Source organism: Nuphar pumila, chromosome 17 (assembly GCF_984573655.1).
Source record: "Nuphar pumila chromosome 17, dmNupPumi1.hap1.1, whole genome shotgun sequence".
NCBI lineage: Eukaryota > Viridiplantae > Streptophyta > Magnoliopsida > Nymphaeales > Nymphaeaceae > Nuphar > Nuphar pumila.
Window position 1 is genome coordinate 80,552,089 of NC_143265.1, and position 24,216 is coordinate 80,576,304.

General features: G+C 35.5%; 1 protein-coding gene across 1 annotated transcript in view; it reads left to right on the forward strand.

The window, feature by feature from the left end:
- Positions 1 to 5,697: 5,697 nt before the first annotated feature.
- LOC149812431 (putative RNA-binding protein C660.15) overlaps positions 5,698 to 24,216 on the forward strand; it is a 29,052-nt gene continuing 10,533 nt past the window's right edge. Inside the window, exons 1-4 of the mRNA XM_089993777.1 lie at positions 5,698 to 5,724; positions 5,968 to 6,185; positions 6,282 to 6,371; positions 17,796 to 17,861. Coding sequence (XP_089849903.1) covers positions 6,168 to 6,185; positions 6,282 to 6,371; positions 17,796 to 17,861 — 174 coding nt within the window. The 5' untranslated portion in view covers positions 5,698 to 5,724; positions 5,968 to 6,167. The remainder of the gene's footprint in view (positions 5,725 to 5,967; positions 6,186 to 6,281; positions 6,372 to 17,795; positions 17,862 to 24,216) is intronic.

A 24,216-nucleotide genomic window follows, 5' to 3' on the forward strand; every position in this document is an offset into this window, starting at 1 on the left:
AAAAATAATATATTAGTAAGATTACAACCTTCAACAACTTTAGTCTACAAGTACTAAATATGTAATAAACAAATACCTAAACAAATGACCAAAACCCTCCGACAGTTTTTTTACCCTTACTCGCATGGTAAAGTTGATTGTACAAGTATGCGAACATAGCAGCACCCCATGCCCAGTTGTCGACTTCATCTAAGTCTTTCAAGAACTCAATTCACAAGTAACTTATTCTTGAATCAGAACAATCGAAAAATAAAGTAAGCCCAAAAAAATAAAGAAGGAAGCCACACAACTCTTGGTCAGCTGCTTCATATGCACATGCAGCGGACCGACCTTCCCATTTATTATGGAAAAAATGAACTTTCATCAATGAGGAATTGCTTCCACCAGAAATACACTCACGTCATTCCTCCATCGATATTTCATGAAAGGCTATGCAATTGTCCCTTAGGTTATAGTTTGAATCCCATGTTAAGACAACACTTCCATGGCACTTAAGACCCATAATCCGTGTCACATCTTCTAGGGTCATGTTGATCTCAAAAACCCCAAATTGGAACGTGTTTGTTTTATGGTTTCACTTATTGACCAGGTGGGTCATGGTGTTCCAACAATTTTCAAAATAATGTTGGTCCAGAAGGTCGCCGAAGTGCATCTTTCGTAATCGGTTCTTCTGATATTCACTCAGCTTTCTGTACCACGATAAAACTACAGGTCACTGACACTGTTATTTCAGCTTTTCACTTGTTGCTCTGCTTCTCTTCTGACCTGCCTGTAACACAAAATATCAAATCACAATTAATCGCTATACATAGTAATTGCTATCACAGTAATCGCTATAGAAGTAATCGTTATACAAAGTAATCGCTATACAAAGTAATCACTATACAGAGTAATCGCTATTCATAATAATCGTTATACATAGTAATCACTATACATAATAATACCTACAACAGTTTATCACGACAGACAATAGCGATTAACGTACCTTGGTCACACTTTTCTCATCTCCATCTCATTCCTTCCTCTGCTTTTGTACTCCTTCCTTCATTCGCTCTTTTGCTTACATCCTTTGCTTTTTCCTTTCCCTTTCCTTCCCTTCCTCCTCCTGCTTGTTTCTTTCCCTTTCCTTCTCTTCCTCCTCTTGCTTCTTCCTTTCTCTTTCCTTCTCTTCTTCGTCCTCCTTCTCCTTCCTTTGCCTTTCCTTCTCTTCCTCGTTCTCCTTCTCCTTCCTTTGCCTTTCCTTCTCTTTCTCGTCCTCCTTCTCCTTTCTTTGTCTTTCCTTCTCTTCCTCATCCTCCTCCTTCATTTGCCTTTCCTTCTCTTCCTCATCCTAAATCTGTTTCCTTTGCCTTTCATCTTCCTTTTTCTTCAATTGTCTTTGCTTCTCTTCCTCATCCCCCTTATTTTTCAATTGTCTTTGCTTCTCTTCCTTCTCTTTCTTCTTGAATTGCCTTCGCTTCTCTTCCTCATTCTTCTTATTCTTTCTTTGATTTTCTTTCTCCTCCTCCTCATCCTTCTTTTGCCTTTGCTTCTCTTCCTCCTCCTTATTCTTCCTTTGCTTTTCCCTCTCCTCCTTCTTTTACCTTCGCTTCTCTTCCTCCTTCTCCTTATTCTTTCTTTGTTTTTTCCTCTCCTCCTCCTCCTCCCCCTCCTTTTGTCTTCGCTTCTCTTCATCCTTCTTCTTATTCTTCCTTTGCTTTTTCCTATCGCCCACCTCTTCCTTCTTTTGCCTTGATTTTTTTTGCTTTTTTTCATTATCCACTTCCTTCCTTTCTTTTTGCTTCTCTTCATTGTCATTCTTCTTTTTTTTCATCTGTACTTCTTCCTCATCATTCTGCGTTGGATTATCATCTTCAATATCTGACGAATTAGGCTCCGCTCTATACTTTACCAGCAATTGCTCCCTTTCTTTATCATTCTCAATCGCCATTATTTTGTAGTATGCTTCTAATTGCTCATACAAAGCATATTGTTCGACGATTACGTCAAGAGATTTCCCCTCTAACGATGAAGTGTTTCTTCTCTTACGAATGTAAGCCATTGGTAACTTGCACAACACAGAAACTCAACGAGACAATAAAGGGTGCTCTGACGAAAGAAGATGAAGCGTTAGATTTTTTGTGGAATGTTTATGGGGAAATATTGCGAGGATCTCCTTTTATAGTAGAGGAATTTAATGTTTATGGGACCCGCCAAAGATTTTATAATAAAATAACATATATCTTTAAGCGGTTCACGTTTTAGGCAGTTTACGCAATGATGTCATAGTTGGCCACAAATCGATATAGAAATTCCTGTTCATAGCTTATAAATCGATATACAGAATCAGGATATCAATCGATATTAAGAATCAAAACAATATCTTAAGTCGATATCAAGAAGCAACATAGAAATCGATATTAAGATTCAGGACAATATCTTAAATTGATTTGGAAATTTGTATTGATGTCTTACAAAATCGATATTTAGAATCAAAATAATATCTTAATTTGATATTTATAATCAAAACAATATCTTAAAACGATATTAAGAATCAAAACAACATCTTAAATCAATATAAAAATTTTTGTTGATATTTTACAAATCGATATTTAGAATCAAAACAATATCTTAAATCGATATTAAAAATCAAAACAATATCTTAAATCGATATTAAGAATCAACATAGAAATCAATATTAAGATTCAAACCAATATCTTAAATTGATTTTGAAATTCGTATTTATATCTTAAAAATCGATATTTAAAATCAAAACACAATTTTAAATTGATATTAATAATCAAAACAATATCTTAAATCGATATAAAAAATCAGCATAGAAATCAATATTAAGAATCAAAACAACATATTAAATCGATATGGAAATTCCTATTGATATCTTACAAATTGATATTTAGAATCAAAATAATATCTTAAATCGATATTAAGAATCAAAACAATATCTTAAATCAATATTAAGAATCAGCATAGAAATCAATATTAAGATTCAGAACAATGTCTTAAATTGATTTGAAAATTCGTATTGATATCTAAAAAATTGATATTTAGAATCAAAATGTAATCTTAAATTGATATTAATAATCAAAATAATATCTTAAATCGATATGAAAATTCCTATTGATATCTTAAAAATTGTTGTAATGTTTAGTCGATTTGCCTTTGTTACAAAAATATTGTCATAGTATAGAGTTTAGGGTTTACAGTTGAGGTTTAGGGTTTTAGGGTTTAGGGTTAGGGTTTTAGGGTTTGGGGTTTAGGGTAAGGGTTTAGGTTTAGGGTTTAGAGTTTAGGGTATAGGGTTTAGGGTTTAGGGTTTAGTAATATATTATGAGTTTAGGGTTTAGGGTTTAGTAATATATTATGGTTTAGGGTTTAGGGTTTAGAGTTAGGGTTTAGGCATTAGGGTTTAGGGTTTAATAATATAGTATGGTTTAGGGTTTAGGGTTTAGGGTTTAGTAATATATTATGGTTTAGGGTTTAGGCATTAGGGTTTACGGTTTAGTAATATATTATGGGTTTAGGGTTTATGGTTAGGGTTTAGTAAGATATTAGGGTTTAGGTATAATAATATATTATGGGATATATGTACCAATTTATAAAATATTAAGTGCTTTCTAATGTCGATTTGTTAGATATTTGTAGTATATAATTGAAACATGTGCATGAAAAATTTATATTGTAGCGACATGAGGTGGCCATTTGCATGTTCAAATCGTTGCTTATTTAGCGATTTCTATGGAAATTGCTTCAAAGCTTCGTACCTGTAATTAAATAGCTGACAAGTATAAATTGTTATTTCGTAAAACGTATAAATCATTCCTGCTTTAAACGTACAAATCGTTGCTTCAAACTTACAGATCGATGTATAAATCGCACGCTTCATAAGTACATATCGCAGTTGTATAGAAAATATTGGAATAGTATAACGCAAATCGCAGTTGTAGTAACATACTATCGATTTGCGAGATATTGTTTTGTTTGTTAATATCGATTTGTAAGTTATTATGCTAAATTTTCGTATCGATTTGTAATATATTATGCGATATGTATATCGATTTGTAACATATTATGTGTTTGCTAGTGTCGATTTGTAAGATATTTGTATTACGATATTGAAACGTGTGTGCAACACTTATATTATTGGGCGATTGCGGTGGCGATTCACGTATTCAAATCGCTGTTCATTTAGCTATTAAAATTGAAATCGCTTCACAGTGTCATAACTATCATTAAATCGTTGTCACGTGAATCACTATCATCAATACACATATACAATAAGTTGTTTCTTTTATTAGCAAAGTAAATAACAACTCGATGCATAGTATAGTGCGATGCAACTGACGATCATGGCAGATAACATGAAGAATGATGTGCATGTAGATTTAATTTTGCATGGTCGGCAGAAAAAAATCCTTTTGCCTCATAAGTGCGCGTAGTTTTCATTCTCCTTCTTCCTTTGCTTTTCCTTCTCTTCGTCATCCTTATTCTTCTTCTTTATCCTTAGTTCTTCCTCATCTTTTTTTGTTTGCTTTTCATCTTCAATATTTGATGGATCAGGCTCTGCATAATAAATATCCAACAATTTGTTCTCATCTTTTTCATTCTCAATTTTATTATATTTTGGTACTTTACATAACCCTCATATATATCGGATTGACGGATGATTTCTCCAAGAGTCATCCCCTCCAACGACAAAGGCTTTCTTATCTTATGAATTGTAGTAATTGCTAACATGTACAACATACAAAATTTAACTGCATCATTATATGTTACAACCGCCTCCCCAAGTATATATTATTACAAATTATCATATTCGTTAAACAATCACCAACATTATAAGTCATCGCAATATTTGGCTTCATAAGTAAATATCGTAGTACAATTTCGCAAAATTAAGTACAAATCGATTTAGTAATGTTTGGCCTTCATAAGAACAAATCGTGTTAACTGTTTTTCAACGCCCAAAAGGTGGATAGGTACAAATCGATTTGTTTCAGCATGAAAATATGTGTTATTTAGCATGAATAGTACAACCAGTTGTAAGATTTAACATGAATAATTTAACCTTAAACGAAACTCACCGAAACACCATGAGTTTTGCTAATCCGACAGTGGAGGAGAAGCACTTAAAAGGTAGATGCAGCCAATGGTGGCAACAGTGCTCTGACTACGCATCGCTGGCAGTAGACGATGAAAAGGGGTGCTCCGGCGACAACAGACGACGACAAAGAGGTGCTCCGGCGACAGCAAAGAGAGCTCCTATTACAGCAGATTGTGCATCATCAAAGGGCGAGCCAATATGTTTAGGGCGACATAGTGCGAGAAGCTCTTGTTAAAGTAGATGAGTTTACTCCTTAGGGCAAAAACAATGATGATTTTAACCCTTTTTAACGGGATGACATTTTTGTCCTTCACTCAAACGTCGTTTCATGGCGTTAATGGCGGGAAATGGTACTTAAGTCTTTGCAAATAAACCAGACTCTAATGCTAAGTGGTGTTGACACATACGGGGAAATGCGCGTGCTCATTGAGACCGGAGAGCACGCACCTGCGTGTTTCGGGGGAACATATAACCTGCTTCTATCCCTTGGCTAGGGTTTTGTTGGAGTCGGTCCCACCCGTTGTTTTAGTGGGACCCTACGCACGGTCAGAGGCTAAGGCAATCGGGTATAAGAGGCGACCCTAGAACGCATACAATGGAGAGAGAGAGCATCGGGGAAGAAGGTCAGTGTTCCTAGAGCGACCATGCATTTTTTGTACACACCATTTTCTTTCTTTCATCTTTTTCTCTTTAAAATTGATTTCTCCCCTCACCCATCAAAAAGGAAAAAGGAGAAAAAAGGGATCCAGGAAGTTTTTGTTATCTATGAGTTGTTGGTGTTTTTCCGTTTCTGATTTTCTTGCATGTTTGTGTGTGGGTGAGTGCGATTCATTGAGTGTGAGAAGAGGGTTTTTGGTCATTTGCAGGGTGAGAAGGTTGAGAGCGTGAGAGGTGAGGAAGGATGATCTGATTCTAGGAATTCTTGTGTTTTTGTTAACACCAACCTAGGGAAAGTGAGTTTTGTTTCTCCTCCAACTCTTCTTTTGTTCATTCTTTTCTCTATTTCCCCCGTTTCGATCGATCTGCCGTCGTTTGGCGTCGTCTCTGCGGAAGGAGTCTCGGCCTCATGGACAAAAAGCTTGTGGTTGGTATCCATTGCTTTCTCTTTCGGTCTTTCTGCTAATTCTGAGTTTATTTTGCTGATGGGTTCTGTTTTCGCATGTTTTGGATTTGAATTCAGGTGCTTGGTATTCCTTGGGATGTCGACACCGATGAGTTGAGGCAGTATATGAGCAAGTTTGGGGAGCTTGAGGATGCTATTGTGATGAAGGTAAGCTTAATTGAGCCTTTGGTTTTCATTTAATGTGGGGAAAAGTGGTGTTATTCTGGTATCTTGGTTTCTATATGGGAAATTGGTGTTATTCTGGTATCTTGGTTTCTCTGTGGGAAAAAACGGTGTTATTCTGGTATCTTGGTTTCTATTGAGAGAGTGGTTTTAGTTGTTTGTCTGAATTTCGAGGAAGTTTGTGACTTATTCCACCTGAGGCGGTTGCACGGTAGTCGTGGTGGTTCCTCAAAATTCCAGGATGGGTGAATCCTCATAGATATCAGGTGCCCGCGTGCCCCATCAACATAGAGAGGAGTGCCTGATCTTTGGCCCAGCTGATCTATAAATGGAACAATTTGGCAGTTGAGTTTTGCCATTTTGTTCAATTGAATAATCTTTTATACGGTTGGAAGAAAAGATATTGAATGTGGAAGATTCATTTTGTTGTGCCCCGTTTTGCCCGATGTTCTTTTCTTTATTTTGGTGATTGAAAGTGGTACTTTTGTCTACTTGGTCGATATGGTTCTATCTACTCAGAATGTGGTTGGGATTGGAACACTAAACATCGTAATTGTTATGGGAATTCCGAATTCCAACACTAGCATGGTCTAGGAGCAATAGTTATGGTAAAAGAAAACTCTTAGCTATTTCTTGTTGATTGGGTCTCTCGTATTCTATGTAAACTGTGAATAATGTGACAAGTGTTTGTTAAAATATGTGTACCTTTGTATTTTTAAGATTGCTTTATGTTTATTATTCTTGCCGTTTGTGCATAAATTTCTCTAGTGTGAGACGAATCCTGTTCTTTGTAGTTTATCCAACATTATGGTTGTGAATTCTTGATTAGATTCTAGGATTTGTATGTGTGCTTGTGCTTTACATTTATCTTTGATGCCCACCTTTATGAGAGGTTAGAATTTTGGCAACTTTTGAGGTGAACACTGGGAGAACGTTTTCAACACATGTTAATATTTTTCCATGTGAAAGTTTGTCTTTTGAAACCATTTGTTAGCTGCAGGAGTCAACAGTTTCATAGTACTTACTGTATCCATTTGTTGGTTTATTGGTTACTGGAACTACTACTTGAACTCGTGAGGCACATATGAAGTGCAAAACCTGGTGTTCCCAAAGCTTGGGAAATGCACATGGGAGGTATCCTTATGAAGGACATGAAAGTGAAGTTACAAAGCCAATGTGAAGTCTGCTTACAAAGCACATGCAAGGCATGCTTCCCTTAACAAGTACATGGGACGCACATCCCCTCAGAATTGGGAAAAATTTCCTTTTGGAAAGTTGGATTGGGTATTTATATTTGATTTCTGTCAAATAATAACATGGTCTACTAAAACATTGATGAGGGCATTTTAGTAAGCCAAGTTATTAAAAAGGGACTTTAGAGGTATGGTAGGGAAAGTTAATAAAAACCATTATATAGGTATTTGTTACTATTTCTTTGAATATTTTCTTAATTATTCTTAAAGATGGATGAAGGGCATCATTGGGCAAAATATTGACACAGTTTTATCTTTTTTTAATGATATGACGTGCATATTATTATACATGTCATTTACAAATTTGTTTTAGACTTTTTTTATTGAGGGAAAGATGCCCCTATCACACACGAGAGAGAGAGAGCTGTAGGAGGATCCTATGGATATATGAGAGAGAGTTAGTTTAGAAAGTTATCTATATGTAGATGTTAAATTATGAAAAAAATAGAGATAGAGAGAGGGGGACATAAAAATATGCCAATTATCAATAAACATCAGTTAAATTATAGATAATTCTCAAGTTAAAGAGTGTGTATAACTGTATGTGAGTGTGTCTTATGTGCATGCATGTGACCCGTTCGTAAGAACATGCCATTCTCGAGTAGCATTTGAAGTTTCAAACAAATCTTCTTTAACTTCCTTTCCATTTGCTTCTACTTCCCCACTTCACCTGGGCCTAAGAAATACTTGCTCTCCCTTCCTGCTTCTACCTCCCATGCCGCTTTGTGATTTTTCTGCCATTTGTGACAACCTTGGTTTAAATTGGTTCGCCTTGAATGTTGAGTGGCAAAAATATCTAGAAGGTTCTATAATTGAACCCACTCTATGGAAATGATTAATGATTTTAATACATGTGCAACATGAGGATTATTGTGTACTTAGGTGTCACATTGAAAGATTTGCAAATGTATCTGCGCAACTTGGCATGTTTTACTTCTATCACAAGATCATATTTAAGACCTTGCAGGTCTCTGTGCATCTCTAATTTCTTTTCAAATGTGTATTCTCGTATTATTGATGATGCATGATGGGATCCACAGGATTCAATTCACAGCCATTAATAAGCTTCATAATTTACCATATGTGACATTTTTAACCTAAATGAGAATCTTCACATGCAAACATGAATGTCCACCAATAGGATTTCCAAATGGACAAGCACAAAAGTGGGCCACAAAGAGCACACTCACAAAACCCACAAAGGGCACAAACAAAGAAGACTCTCAAATATAAAAAAATATTATTTTATTTTTTGTTCAAATATGCTTAAAGCATTACAAATAATGAGGGGTTCACCCCCTTTTATATACACAAGAGAGCCAAAAGAGACGTTGGAGCTAGTCCAACGACTCTATTTGTAGCCATTGGACTAGCTCCAATGGCTAGTCAAAATCTAGTCAACACTAGGTTTTCTAGTCAAATGTTCTAAAATAAATAAAAATAAAGAAAAGGAAAAAATATATACATATATAATATATGTATATACACATACATATATACATATATACATATACAATATTCCTACATATATCTGTATATACAATTTAACACTCTCCATCAAACTTGCAGTAAAATAACCAAAAGTTTGCTAAGAAGGAAGTGAAATCTAGGAGCAGAGAGAGGTTTGGTGTAGAAATTTGTCAATTGGTACTCTGATGTGACATAAGGCAGATCAATAATGCCTTGAAGATATTTGTCTCGTACATAATGACACCATCTCGATGTGCTTAGTTCTCTCGTGAAATGTGTGGTTGTTGGCGATGTAGATATCACTTTTATTGTCACAACACATCTTTAAAGCTCATTGAATTTGGATTCACATATCAACCAACAATCTTATCAGTCGTAGCACCTCCATTATAGTAGTGGTCATGGCTCGATATTTGGCTTTCGGTGAAGAAAGAGAGACCTTTTGTTATTTTTGCATCGCCACAAGATTAGAGACTCACCTAAGAAAACACAGAAACCCGTGGTTGAGTGCCTTTACTTGGGATCACCTTCCTAATCTGCATCAGTATAAGCAAGTCTAATGCAGATGAAGATGATGTAAACAAACTTCTAGAAATAGATTTTTTAAGATATCTAATAATATGCAAAGCAGCTCCCATGTGAATAGATGCGGGAGCATGCTGAAATTGACTAGTTATGAGCATGTTGAAATTGACTAGTTATGTGTACACCATGTGCAATATCAGGTCTAGTAATTGACAAATAATAGAGATCTGCAATAAGTTGCCGATAAGGTGTTGAATCATCAAGAGTCTCCCCATCATCAATTTTTATTTTGACATTTATAACTTCGAAAGTATCAACCCTCTTATCATCTGTGATACCAGACCTGAGAACAATATCATAAGCAAATTTAAACCGAGATAATAGATACCTTCTAGGAGAATAAGCAACCTCTATACCTAGAAAGTATTTTAAAAAACCTAAATCAAGCATTTCGAAATTAGTTTTAAGAATCTTTTTAATATTTTCAATTCCATGTTTGTCTCCTCCAGTGATATTCATATCGTCAACGTAAAAGAGCAAAATGACTCTACCTGCATTAGAATCCTTAACAAAAAGAGCAATATCAGTCAAATAAGATCTAAAACCAATATCAAACATAACTCTGTATCATATCAAGCTTTGGGCGTTTGTTTTAAGCCATACATTGCCTTTTGTAGGCAAAGAGCCTTCCCTTGAGGAAAGCCCATACCTAAGGGTGCTTTCATGTACACTTCTTCCAGAAGATTTTCATTGAGAAAAACATTTTTAACATCCATTTGATATATGAACTACTTTTTAAGTAAAACAACTGCAATGAGGGTTTCTAACAGTGGTCATGCGGGCAACATGAGCAAAAGTTTCTTTATAATCTATGTGATATTCTTGCAAATATTCTTTGACAACTAGAATATTTTTATATCTCTCAAGGGTCCCATCACTCTTAATTTTTATCTTGTATACCCACCTACAATCATATCGCTGACCCCAATTGTTTTGGGATGAAGGCGTAGTTGTTGTTGTTGTTGTATACCCACCTACAACCTATGAGTTTCTTTCCTTGTGGAAGGTTTTGAAGAGTCCAAGTTTGAGCATTTTGGCTTTAACCCATTCGAAATTTTCTTCGGCTTGAGCTTAAGATGAAGGTTCTACATAAGAATGAATCAAGGCTATGCATGCTTGGTATTTTGAAGAAAAGGAGTCAGGATACAGATTTTGATGGAGGTTTTGATATTCTAGATGATCTCCTAGTTTGTAGTTTATCGTCACTTTCAAAGTAAAAAAAAATTCAAGTGCACATGGAGGTTTTTGGTCCTCCCGTCTAGAGTATCACATACAAGTTTGATCATCATGGGATAGTTCTTCAAGAGGTATCATATCTCTTGATTCATTAACATTCTCAAGATCATACTCACAATCGCAATCATTAATATCTTGTTTTGAAACAAGATCAAGCAAAGGGGAATACTCAATTATTTCTTTAGATTGTTCCTTATCAAAGATTTTTTTTTCTAAAAAAAGTCACATTTCTTGAAATATATAATTTTTCATTTTTAGAATCATAGCCACCTATATCCCTTTTGGTTGTCAGCATAACCAAACAAGGAAAAAAAAAGATCTAGATGAAAATTTATCATTTTTATTAGTTAAAACAAAACACTTGCAACAAAAAACTCTTAATCTAGAATAATCAAACAATGGTCAAAATGGTACCTTAGGCATATGACTAACAATAAGCAAAATTCTTGAAGTTTTCACAATGTGCCTATGTTTTCTTTCAGCTAAATCATTTTGTTATGATGTGTGTGGGCAAAATCTTTGATGTGTAATGCCATGTGAATTGAGATAATTTTTAAATTCATTGGACAAAAACTCTCTCCCTAAATCAGTATGAAATATAAAAATATTTTTAACTAAGTTATGTAAGTTTCGAAAGTGTGATTTTTGGACATTACAACAAAAGTATCTTTGGTTGTCTCCAAAAATTCCATATAGTAGAGACCTTCTCATCTATGGCCATGTCCAATCAGCTTTCCTAACTGACGATCCTGCACCCAACATTCATTTGAAGAGAATGATATATTATAACCATAATCGGATATTTGAGAAACAGATAGAATATTTAAATTTAATCTGAGAATGTATCTAATTTTTGGGATAAAAAACTTTTTTGTGTTTGAAAGATTTTTCTTAAATTTTTTTATTCATTTGATTTCAAGAGATGTACCATCGACAATGAATACATTTGGCACACTTGAGTTGGTATGACATTCAGATAAAATATCATGATTTGGGATCATGTGAAACGATGCACCAGAATCAAGGAGCTAAAGAAATTTACCAGGGTTAGAGTAAGATGAGACCGCAACTCCAGTTGAAGAAGATGTTGAAAAGCTTCTACCAATTGAGATAAAGACTTAGTTATTCCAATTGATGCGTCTTGAGAGTTGTCAACGCCCTTAGTCTCTTGAGGTGTTTCAACTGTAGCTACTTTCTTTTCCATATGATTTTTTTCATCCCTTCTTAGCTTAAGACACATAGGTTTAATATGTCCCAAATAAATTTTCTTTTGTTGTCATTATTCATTTATTTGTCTCTCAAAGTGAGGTGGTCTATAAGTACGTGTATAGGTCCCGGGCCTAGAAACAACCAACACAGATTCTTCATCATTTTTGAGAGAATTTTTCTTCATCTGTTCTCTTTCATACTTAGTTCATCTATTGTATCAACAATAGAGAGAACTTTTCCTCTATGCAAAAGAGTTGATTTGGTGGATTCAAATTCCAGCCTTAATCCATTCACAAATTGATAAAAATGTTCTGCAACAATTTGTCTTTGGCGGAGTTTAATATCTTCGGGAGAATCCCACTTTGCTTCAAAAAGAGCCAACTCTTCCCAAGGTTCGAATAACTCATTGTAGTATTTCCTAATGCTTTTGTTGCCTTGGGTCATTATTCGAACTTTGTCTTATAGGTTGCACACAATATCCTTAAGGGAATACATGTTTTTGAGGTATTCTCAAGCATTGTTAACATGCTCTAATTTCGCATGGTTAGAGCACTTTTTGATATCTACACCATTGATGAGCCAAAACATAATTTTTGCATGTCCCACTTTCCACTATTCATTTTTTCTCTTAATTAGCTATAAACTTAGTTTTTTCACCATCGAAAAGAGGAACTTCCTTCTCGTTCTCCACTTTAGTGAGAACTAGTTTAGGCTTCGTGTCAGATCCATCCACTAATCCTCACAACCCTTTTCTCCAAATGTGATGTTTCATAATTGAAGACCACACAACATAGTTTGGATCGTTGAGTTTCATGGGCATGATGGTGAGAATTTCTTTATCATCCATTTTTACAAGGGTAAATAGAGATAATGAGAGAAAGGGAAAGAGATGAGATGAAAAAGAGAGATTGATGTAGAGAAGGTGAGAACACAAGCACCACACCATGAACTTTGAGAAGATCAATCAACACCCGAACCAACGATCAAAGCCAACCTTTAAGAGAGCACAACTTGATCACACGAACACTTGAATGTCAATCACCAAGGAGCAAGCAAGCTTTGTATTGCAACCACCAACAAGAGCATGAGAAAAACACGATCTCACGAACCAACAAACTCTCTTCAAGTTTAAAGATCACACAACTTTGATACCATGTAAGGAAATGAGAGTCTTCACATGCAAACAAGCAGTGTTATTAAAAACGTGCCTCAAGGCCCAAAAAGTGCGCCTCGCTTCAAAGCGAGGGGTTCTATGCCTTAAGGCGCATGTATAAAGCGCAAAAGCTTCGAGGCGTGCGCCTCATAGGCCTTGAGGTGCACGCCTCAAGATGAGGCACATATGCCTCGTTGCTTTTGATCGAATGAGGGTCAAAACCCTCGTTTGACCAAAATTTAGGGCTTAAACAAAGGGCCCCCGACCCTAATTAGGACCGGAGCCCTTTTATTTTTTTGATACCTCTCACACCTCTCTCTTTCTCTGTTTTTTTCTCACGTAGCCTCTCTCTCTCTCTCTCTCTCTCTCTCTCTCGTCTCTCACACAACTTCTCTCTTGTGGTCGAGCCCAAAAACCGCTACTGTTTTTCTCTTATCTCTCATTTTTTTCTCACAACGAGTGTGCAGAAAACAATTCCTCTTTGCCTAGACATTCCGGTTTGCGTTTCTCATGGACAAAATAAGGAAAATGAAAGTGGTGTACATGCGTCTTTTCTTGAGAAAAAAAAGGTATACGTGCATAGCCTAAAGTTAGATTTTTTGCACTTGATTTCCAAAGCCAATAAAATATCCTCAGTCCATAGGGAAAAACTATTGCCGACCTATTCAAATGAATTTGTGACAGTTATCAAGTACTGAAGGGGTGATTTTAACAACTTAATGTAAATTTTTTGAATTTTTTTAGAAGCCATCATATTCGGCCCGTTAAAGGAATTCTTAGCTTAGTATATTGGTCTCTCTAGGAATGTTCTATATCTATGGTGTTGATGGATATATCAGGTTTATCAACATGAACACATGTGAAACAGTTGTCTTTGCGTGCTCACATATCAGTTTGATCTTCTGGATGTTTTATCGGCAACCAGTAATGGAATGTCAGTCCCTTCTTTTACACATAAGATCGATGACTAAATAAATGATCTAAACTACCAGTGTTGTGAAAAGCGTTGAGGCGTAGCGAGGTGCTCCACAAAAATCTGAGGCGAAGCGTAAGCCTCGAGGCGTAAAGCGTAAGCCTCAATTTTTTTTTTAAACTTGAAAAAACTATAAAAAATATCTAAAACTATAAATAAACAAAAAAGACTTTATTGATGAAGCAACAACCAATAAGAAATAAAATGCCTAGGAGGAGCACCACAGCAAATCAATGCCCAAATCCATGGTTGACAGGGCACGACTGAAGCCAAATTGGTGATCCCATCATAACGCTTGTATCATAGTATATACTAGAGTTATCAGAAGCTTCTTAGGTAGGTGGGAAGCTCGCTTCCCGAAAACTCGCTTCGGAAGCACGATACCCTTTCAAAACTTCATGGGAAGCTCGATTCCTCCATGCTTATTCTATGCTTCTCATACACATGGTCTATGCAAACTTTATACTTTTCTCACGTTTCTTTTCATCTTTTTCATGTATTTTCTCTCACGCTTTCACTCACTTTTCATGTACTTTCTTTAAATTGGTAACCATCATTGTTAGATTTTAACACAAATTTAACTCTTTTACAGAAAAATCATGAAATATAAGAATGATCAATTTTATTTTAGTTTTTATTTGTTTCTTGTTTGCTTCCATATTGCTTCATTTTTTATTCATATTTCGCTTTTAAATTGAAACTTCGCTTCCCGCTTTGTATAAATTTTAAAATGCCTCGCTTCTGCTTCCCATATCGTTTCCCGCTTCCGCTTCCAGTTTGACAACCTTGGTATATACCATTACCACCACTGTCTGTAATGATGGCAATTATTGCTCTTCCCAATATGATGTAAATCTCTTGCATAACATATCAAATTCATGTATTCAAATCAAATTTCAGCTCCTGCTTTCCAAATATAGTCTCTTGACTTCAATATAGGAACTCCAACTTGTTGACAGCCAAATGCTGTATCAGTGTGTAACACGTATAAAGCTGTATTGGACTAGGGTTATCAAGCCTGGACCCTAGGCAATGCAGATTGTTAACGCAGCCGCTAGCAATACATACAGACACCACTAGCAATTCAGATTGTTTAACACCGAGTAAAACCTCCTCATAAGCAAGATGACCACCGTTTTTGGTTAGGAGTAAAATGGTGGTCCAGAAGTAAGTAAGCTATCTCCATCAAATATGGGTGAGGATAATGTCTCAGAAAGTCCTCATCACAAGAATGCTGCAATAACGTGTAGATATCCACAACTGCTGTCAAAAGCTGTACTTAGGCAAATTATTGGCTCGATTCAAACTTTCATCCAATTTCCTAGATGCCTGACAATCAAATAGGGTAAGAAACATGAACACCCAAAGGTCCAAAAGACATGTAACTATAATGGAAACGGTGCCGCAGAAGGCCCCGACAATATGAAATCATCTCCCCAAATCCTTGAGCCCAGCGTCCATGTAGATAACCAAAACCTCCAGTAAGTATCCTTTCTGTACAAAAGTCAAGATCAACATCAAGCTGATTTAGGTGGAGCATCACCAGGACCTGCAACTGGGTCTTGTTTGCTGATCTTGATGGCCTGGCCCTGGAGCATCACCAGGACCGTGAAGAGAGGGAGAGGAGAGGGAGAGCGTGCGTGAAGGAGGAACGCGTGAAGGAGGAACGTGGGCCTCAGCTAGGTTAAAATTACTTTTTAAGCAATGCTTAAAAAAACCCTATTTTGTGGTCAAATGTGACCCTCATTTGACTACGAAAATTTAAGGCATGTACGCCTCGCCTTGAGGCATGCGCCTCAAGGCGCATGCCTTGGGGCTTTTGAGCTTTGTACGTGCGCCTCAAGGCATAAAGCCCCTCGCCTTGAGGCGAGGCGCGCTTTTTGGGCCTTGAGGCACGTTTTTAATAACACTGTAATGCCTCAAGGCGCATGCCTTGGGGCTTTTGAGCTTTGTACGTGCGCCTCAAGGCATAAAGCCCCTCGCCTTGAGGCGAGGCGCGCTTTTTGGGCCTTGAGGCACGTTTTTAATAACACTGTAAACTACCTTTACTGCTGGTAAATATCTGTAAAATTAAAAAAAAGTGTTTCGAGTACTTAATGATAAAACACACATAAGTCTCTCTCTCTCTCTCTCATGCTTGTATTTATTTGAGATTTTTTATTTCTTTCCAATGTTAATTTTCAGTATTTGCTTAATCAATAAAGCATTTTTTATTTATTTATAATTTTAGATATGTTTTATAGTTTTTTTAAGTTTAAAAAAAAAATTGAGGCTTACGCTTTACACCTCGAGGCTTACGCCTCGCCTCAGATTTTGGTGGAGCGCCTCGCTACGCCTAAACACTTTTCACAACGCTGCAAACAAGATTGTCCACCAATAGGATCTCCAAATGGACAAGCAGAGTGAGCCACAAAGAGCACACTCACAAAACCCACAATGGGCACAAACAAAGAAGACTCTCAAATATAAAAATATTATGTTATTGCTTGTTCAAAATGCTTGAAGCATTACAAATAATGAGTGGGTTCACCCCCATTTTATATACACAAGAGAGAGCCAAAAGAGACATTGGAGCTAGTCCAATGGCTCTATTTGTATTTGTTGGACTAGCTCCAACGGCTAGTCAAATTATAGTCAACACTTTGTTGACTAGTCAAATGTTATAAAATAAATAAAAAAACAAGAGGAAACAATATATACATATAGATACATACATACATACATACATGTATATGTTGTATGTATACATTATATGTATATACAATTTAACATAGACGCTATGAATATGTGGACCTCTAATTGTTTTATAGATGAGATTCTGATTGTTACGGAAGCACGTGTCCACTTAGGTATATGACTTGACCAAAAATCTAATAGTGAAATGCATGTTTTTGGTTCTGGCGTGATAATTCACCTTAGGTTGTGTTGTTATTCCTTCAGTGTTGGACTTGTGTGTCGTGTGTAAACTAAATCTTGCTACTGGTGTGGTGGAGTTTTCACCATCTTAACCAATGAATCTTGTGTTTCGGTTCCAGATATCCTTTTCTTTTTACATATCAGACCCTCAAGATGTTTAAATGAAGTTAAATTCCAATTCCTATTGTGTCATTATGATTAACTTAATCATGGATATCCTTTTGTTCATTGTCCTCTCCTTTGTAGTCTCTCCTGATTGATCGATTAAGGCATTTGAGCAGCACATGTTGAACATCTGAAAACTTGGCTTGCAGTATTATGGCTATGCTAGCTAGGTGGGGTATTTATGTTATCTAAAGCTCTTATTAGATACATAGCCAAATGTGTAACACTTTCAATTTCTGTTTTATGAATTCCTTTTTTTCCTGTTTACATCTATCATGCTCTGGTATACTGTTGATAATTTGTTCTTTTGTTTTGAAATAATTCTATGCAGGTATCTTGTTATAATTTAGTTACTTGTTGTGGTTATTGAACTGCAACTAAGTTACCAGATAGTTTAAGAACTTGATATTTTAATTTCTCTCTTAGTAAATGTCTGGCTTAAATTGCAGGAAAGGTCAACTGGCAAGTCTCGTGGTTTTGGTTATGTGACATTTTCATCAGAAGAAGATGCCAAGGTGATGGCTGCTCTAGAGCTTGTGGTTTTTTCTCACTTCTTAAACATTGGAATCGTTATTTCGTTGTTTTGGACATTGCACAATGACATGGTAATAGAGTGCAATAATTTGAATTTGGTGCATTTGACTGTTTGAGTTGCCATATGCTAGTTGTTGATTGGTAAGAAAAGTCTTTCTGAATATTATTTGTCTATGAGAAGTGTTGGACCTACTAAAAATTCATGTAACATTTGTAATGAAATATGCAGAAACTATAAATAAAGGCCTCTAAAGTCTTAAAAGATTACAAACACAAAATACACAAGCACAAGTCCACTATGGGACACTAGAAGGGCCAACAATGGAAACACAAGAGATAAAAATATTTCTTTATTGGATATATGCATGAGCTCCAAGCATTGAGGAATGAAGGGGGATGATGTAATGAAATGGGAGATCACAAGAGATATCCCTAAACACACAATAACAAGGCCACTAATGGGCAATATACATAAAGTCACAAGGCCACTAATGGGCAAGATACATAAAGTCACAAGGTGCTTAAGCACAATAGCACAAGAGAGCATAAAATAAATAATGTATTTTATTGAAGAAATGCTCTAAAAAACAATACAATGAGAGGGGACAAGGTCCCCTATTTATACTACAAAGGGGAGCTCCATAGAGCTGACCGTTGGGAGCGATCACAACAGTCTTATTAAATGGACCAGCTTGTCCATGGTCAAACAATAAAAAATAAAAAGTAAGAAAAGAAAAAAGAAAAAAGAAAAAAGAAGAAAAAGTCCCTAGTGGACTGTGCTAATTACATAAGATTAAAAAGAAAAAAATATCCATGAAAGTTATGACTATATATATATATATTATATATGCATACATCTTAACACCCCCCTCAAACTTACGGTGAGATCACTGAAAGTTTATTAAGTAGAAAAATCAAATGAGGAGTGAGAAGGGCTTTGGTGAAGAAATTCGCAAGTTGGTACTCCGATGTAACATAAGCAACTCAATAGTTCCTTTTAAATATTCATCACGAACATGGTGGCAGTCCATCTCAATGTGTTTGGTTCTTTCATGGAAGGTGTGATTGCTTACTACGTAGATTGCACTTTTGTTGTCACAACACATATTCGAGGATTTGGAGATCGAAATTCCCATGCCTTGGAGAAGAGATCCGAGCCAAACAAGCTCCATTGTTGTCATTGTCATTGCACGATATTCTGCCTCAGTTGAAGATAACGAGACCTTCAGTTGTTTCTTACACCTCTAAGAGATCAATGAATCTCTTAAAAAAATACAAAAACCAGTAGTTAAGATTCTATCATTTTGGTTTCCACCCCAGGTCAGCATCAGTTAGATCTAAAGATAAGGAAGATGGTAAGAAAAACCCTTTTTAGATGGTGTTTTTAATGTATCGCACAATCCTGATAATTGCAGCCATGTGCACTGTGGTAGAGGCATGCTAAAACTGACTTGCTACATGAACAACATGAGCGATATTAGGTTGGGTGATGGAGAGGTATGTGAGAGATCCAATCAATTGACGATATGGAGTAGGATCTTCAAGCAATACGCCATCTTCAAGTCTTAATTTTCCTTTTATGACTTATGGAGTTTCCACCTTCTTTTCATCTGAAACTTCTGACCTAACACATATGTTAATAGCCAATTTCATTTTGGAGAAAATATATCATCTGGGAGAGCAGTCAACCTCCTTTCCTAAAAAATATCTCAAAAACCCCAAGTCAGACATATAAGAAATTTTCTTTAAAATCGATTTAATTTCAACGCCTTCTTTGTCATTTCCTATGATGATCATATCATCAACATATAGAAGAAGAATCACAATTGTAGTTGTTGTTTTCTTGACAAAGATAATAGTATCAGTATAACAAGAGATAAATCCCAAATTAATCAAAACATTACCAAATTTATCATACCAAGCCTTAGGAGCTTGTTTAATATCATACAAGGCTTTTTTAAGTTTTAAATTTGTTTGATTTAAATTAACCCATGGAGGGGGTTCATGTAAACTTTCTCACCAAGTTCTTCATTTAAAAAGCATTTTTAATATCTAATTAGAAAATATATTATTTTTTAATAGAGGCAATGAGAATGAGAGTTCGAACGCTAGTCATTCTTGCGATGGGAGCAAAGGTTTTCTTATAATCTATTCTATATATTTTGGCATACCCTTTAGCGACTAATCTTGCTTTATATTTTTCTAATGATCTGTCGCTTTTGGTTTTGACTTTAAACACTCATCTACCTCCTATAGGTTTTTTTGCCTAAAGAAGGATCAATTATTTCCCATGTGTTAGCTTTTCTAATAGCATTAAGTGCTATTTTCATTGTTTTATTCTAATGGGGGTATTGTTTGGCATCATTATAATGAGATAGTTCATAATAAGAGTGAAGAGTTATTAAACATGCTCTAAAGTTTGGAGATCATATGATACAAATCTACTTGGAGCACTAGAGATTTGATTTGATCTCCTAAGTTGAGATTCTCCTAAGGGTATGTTTTGAGAGAACTTGTTAAGGGCACATGGGTGATTACCTCCCCCCCCCCCCCCGTCGAGTATACACATGCATATCATTTGATACATTTTCATTCAAACTTTCATGTTGATGACTAACTTCATAAAAAATCGGATGATCAATACTAGAGTTATTGTCCAAAGAATCAAGCAACTCAATAGAAGAGTTAGACTCATCATGTATTTGCAATAGATCAAATAGAAATGAGTAATCAATTTCTTTAGGTCCTTCGCTATCAAACTCATTTTCATTTTCAAGAAAGGTGACATCTTTTGAAACATAGAGCTTGCTATTTATTGGATCAAAACATCGATACCCTTTTTTATCTTCGCCATAGCCCAAGAAAACACATTCAATGGCTTTTGGAGATAGTTTATCATTTTTATGAGTAAGCACATAATACTTACAACCAAAGATTCTTAGTCTTTTAAAATCGGGAGTCATTTTAAAAACTTTTTCAAATGGAGAGACATTTTGTAATGAAGACGAAGTTCTATTTATTAAGTTGAGGTTAAACGGCTTCGGCCCAATTTTTTTTGGAATTTCCCTTGAAATTAAGAGTCCTAGTGGTTTCTATTATATGTCTACTTTCTTTCCGCTAACCCATTTTGTTGCGGAGTTTTAGGACAAGATCTTTGATGACAAATTTTATTTTGTTTCAAGTAGCTTTGAAAGTGATTTGACATGTACTCCCCTCTCAAATCCGATCTAGGAATGGATATGTTGCTAAGAAATTATTTTTTAACCATTATATGAAATTCCTTAAAGAAAAATAACTCATCGGATTTATGATTTAGAAAATAAATCCATGTGTATCTAGTAAAATCATAAAAAAATATAACATAATAGGAGTAACCTCCTTTTGATATGACCGATGAAGGACCCCATACATCCAAATGCACTAATTTAGAAAGTCGAGTAGAAATAAAGGTTCTACGAGGAAAGGAAATAGCTTTCATTTTTCTAAAAATGCAATCCTTACAAGATATATCTTTTTTATTACAAATATTTTCCAAAAAAAGGAAAGAGATACATCTTCGAAAAACTTGGATGCCCAAGTTTCTTATGCAAAGTATCAATACTTTTGTTTTGTATATAATTACAAAATGACTTGGGTGGAAGGGATAAAAAATTCATAAATTAAAGATCACCTATTCTATGGCTTTGCTCAATCAGCTTCCTTGGTTGGAGATCCTGCATCGTGCAATCTTTAGATAAGAAAAAAAATTTGCAACCATGATCAAAAATTTGTGAGGCGGAAAAAATATTTAAATTTAATTTTGGAACCACCCTTATTTTTGGAACAAGAAATTTTTGAGCATTTTTTGAGTCATGTTCCAGTACTATTTATTTTTAAAGAAGTTCCATCGACCGTTGAAACGTAAGGTGGAATAGAATTAATGCAAACTTCAGAGAGAGCATTCTTATGAGGTGTCATATGAAAGGAAGCACCTGAGTCAAAAATCCACATAACTGGAGGAGATGAAGATGCAATGCTAGCACCTGAAGTAGAATATGATTTGAGAAGTTGTTGAAGTGCCTCCAACATTTGACTAAGCGTATCTTTAATATCTCTTCCATTTTTGCTTGATTCTTCTTTCCTGGGTGTGATTTCTCGAGCGATAGCGATTTTTCCTTTAAGCTTTGGTCATACCGGTCTAATGTGTCTCAGTTTGTTGCAATTGTGACAAATAATACCCTTCCTATATCTACTATTATAGTTGGATCAATTATTATAGTTATTTTGTTTTACAAAGTAGGGAGGGCTTATAGGCCCTTACATTGGAACCTGGCCTAGTAAAAGCCAAAACATCATCATTCTTATTGGTCATTCTAAGACGAGTTTCCTCTTAACATACCTCGGCAAGAGTATCTTCAAGAGGCATAGCCTTGGTTCTATGAAAGAGAGAAGATCTCACTTGTTCAAATTCCGATCTTAGACCATGAAGGAATTGAAAAAAGTTTTTCTTCTCAATTAGCTCTTTTCTAATCTCAACATCTTCAGGAGTCACCCATTTAGGCTCAAGAAGTGCTAATTCATTTCAAAGAGACAAAATACTAAAATAATCACGGACATACATGCCCTCTTGTTTAGTGGATCTAATCTTGTCTTGAGAAAAATATTGTCTAGTAAGATCTTTTTTGGTATACACACCCTTAAGAAAGAACCAAGCTTCATTGGCTTTTCTAAATTTAGCAATGTTGACACATATTTTTATATCAACATTGTTCATAAACCATGTCAAAATTTTGGCATGGTTGTTTTCTCAATCCTCTACCTTTATTTGATGTTCATTGATGGCTTTAACACAATCATCTCTAACAAGAGCTTTTTCAACACCTTCGACCTTGGTGAGTTTTAACGATGGTTCAAAAGTAGTGTCCATCACAAAGCCCCAAAGTTTCTTTCTTCTAAGATAATTTTCCATAGCCGAAGCCCATGTCAAATTGTTGGATCCATTGAGTTTGAATGAGAGGTCCACTCTTGATTCATGCTCCATGATGAAAAAAAGATAGGTAAAGAGGAAGAAAAGGCAACACACCTTAGTCACGATCTTCAATCACCACAAACAAGACTTCCAAGATCAAGAGAACCCAATGGGCTCTGATACCATGTAACAAAATGAGAGATCACAAGAGATATCCCTAAACACACAATAATGAAGCCACTAATGGGCAAGATACATAAAGTCACAAGGTGCTTAAGCACTATAGCACAAGAAAACATAAAATAAATCATGTATTTTATTGGAGAAATGCTCTAAAACAACAATACAATGAGAGGGGACAAGGTCCCCTATTTATACTACAAGGGGGAGCTCTATAGTAAAAAGACAAAAATAACCCTGAGGGTTATGACTATATATATATATATATGCTTACATCTTAATAGATGACACCCCTATTTATACAAAATACAAGAGAGAGAGGGAGGCCACTTGGTTGCTCCCAAATAGAGTTGTTGGGAGCTCCCAAAAGGACCATAGAGCCCATGCTTTATTAAATAAAAGAATTAAATAAAAAAGAAAAAGACCGTTCCTAATGTACATTCTCTATTCCATGTAAAAAGACTAAAATGCCCTTATAGGGATTTACATATTACAAAACTGTCTGTGATATATATATATATATATATATATATATATATATATATATATATATATATATATATATATATATATATATATATGTTAACACCCCTCCTCAAACTTACGGTGAAGTAATCGAAAGTTTGTTAAGGAGAAAGATAAACTGAGCTGCATAAAGAGCTTTGGTGAAGAAATCAGCCAGCTGGTACCTCGATGTAACATACGACAACTCAATAGTTCCGCTCAAATACTCATCACGTATATAATGACAATCCATGGCAATGTGTTTGGTTCACTCATGAAAGGTGTGGTTGCTCGCAATATAGATTGCACTTTTATTATCGCAACACTTCTTCGAAGGTGTTGAGAAGATTGCTCCCATGTTTCCATGAAGACTCCTTAGTCATACAAGATTTATTGTTTTCGTAGACATCACACAATATTCAGCTTCAGTTGAGGACAAAGATACTTTTTGCTGCTTCTGGCATTTCCACGAAATTAGAGTCTCTCCCAAAAACACACAAAAGCTTGTACTATCATTGGGATTTCCTCCTCAATCAGCAACAATATAAGCAAGTAAATGTAAAGATGATGAGGATAAGAAAAGTCCCTTTGTTATGGTATTCTTGACATATCTGATAATTCTTAACACAATACTCATGTGCACAGTGGTTGGAGTATGCTGAAATTGATTGACGGAGTGAACTGCATGAGCTATATCAAGTCTG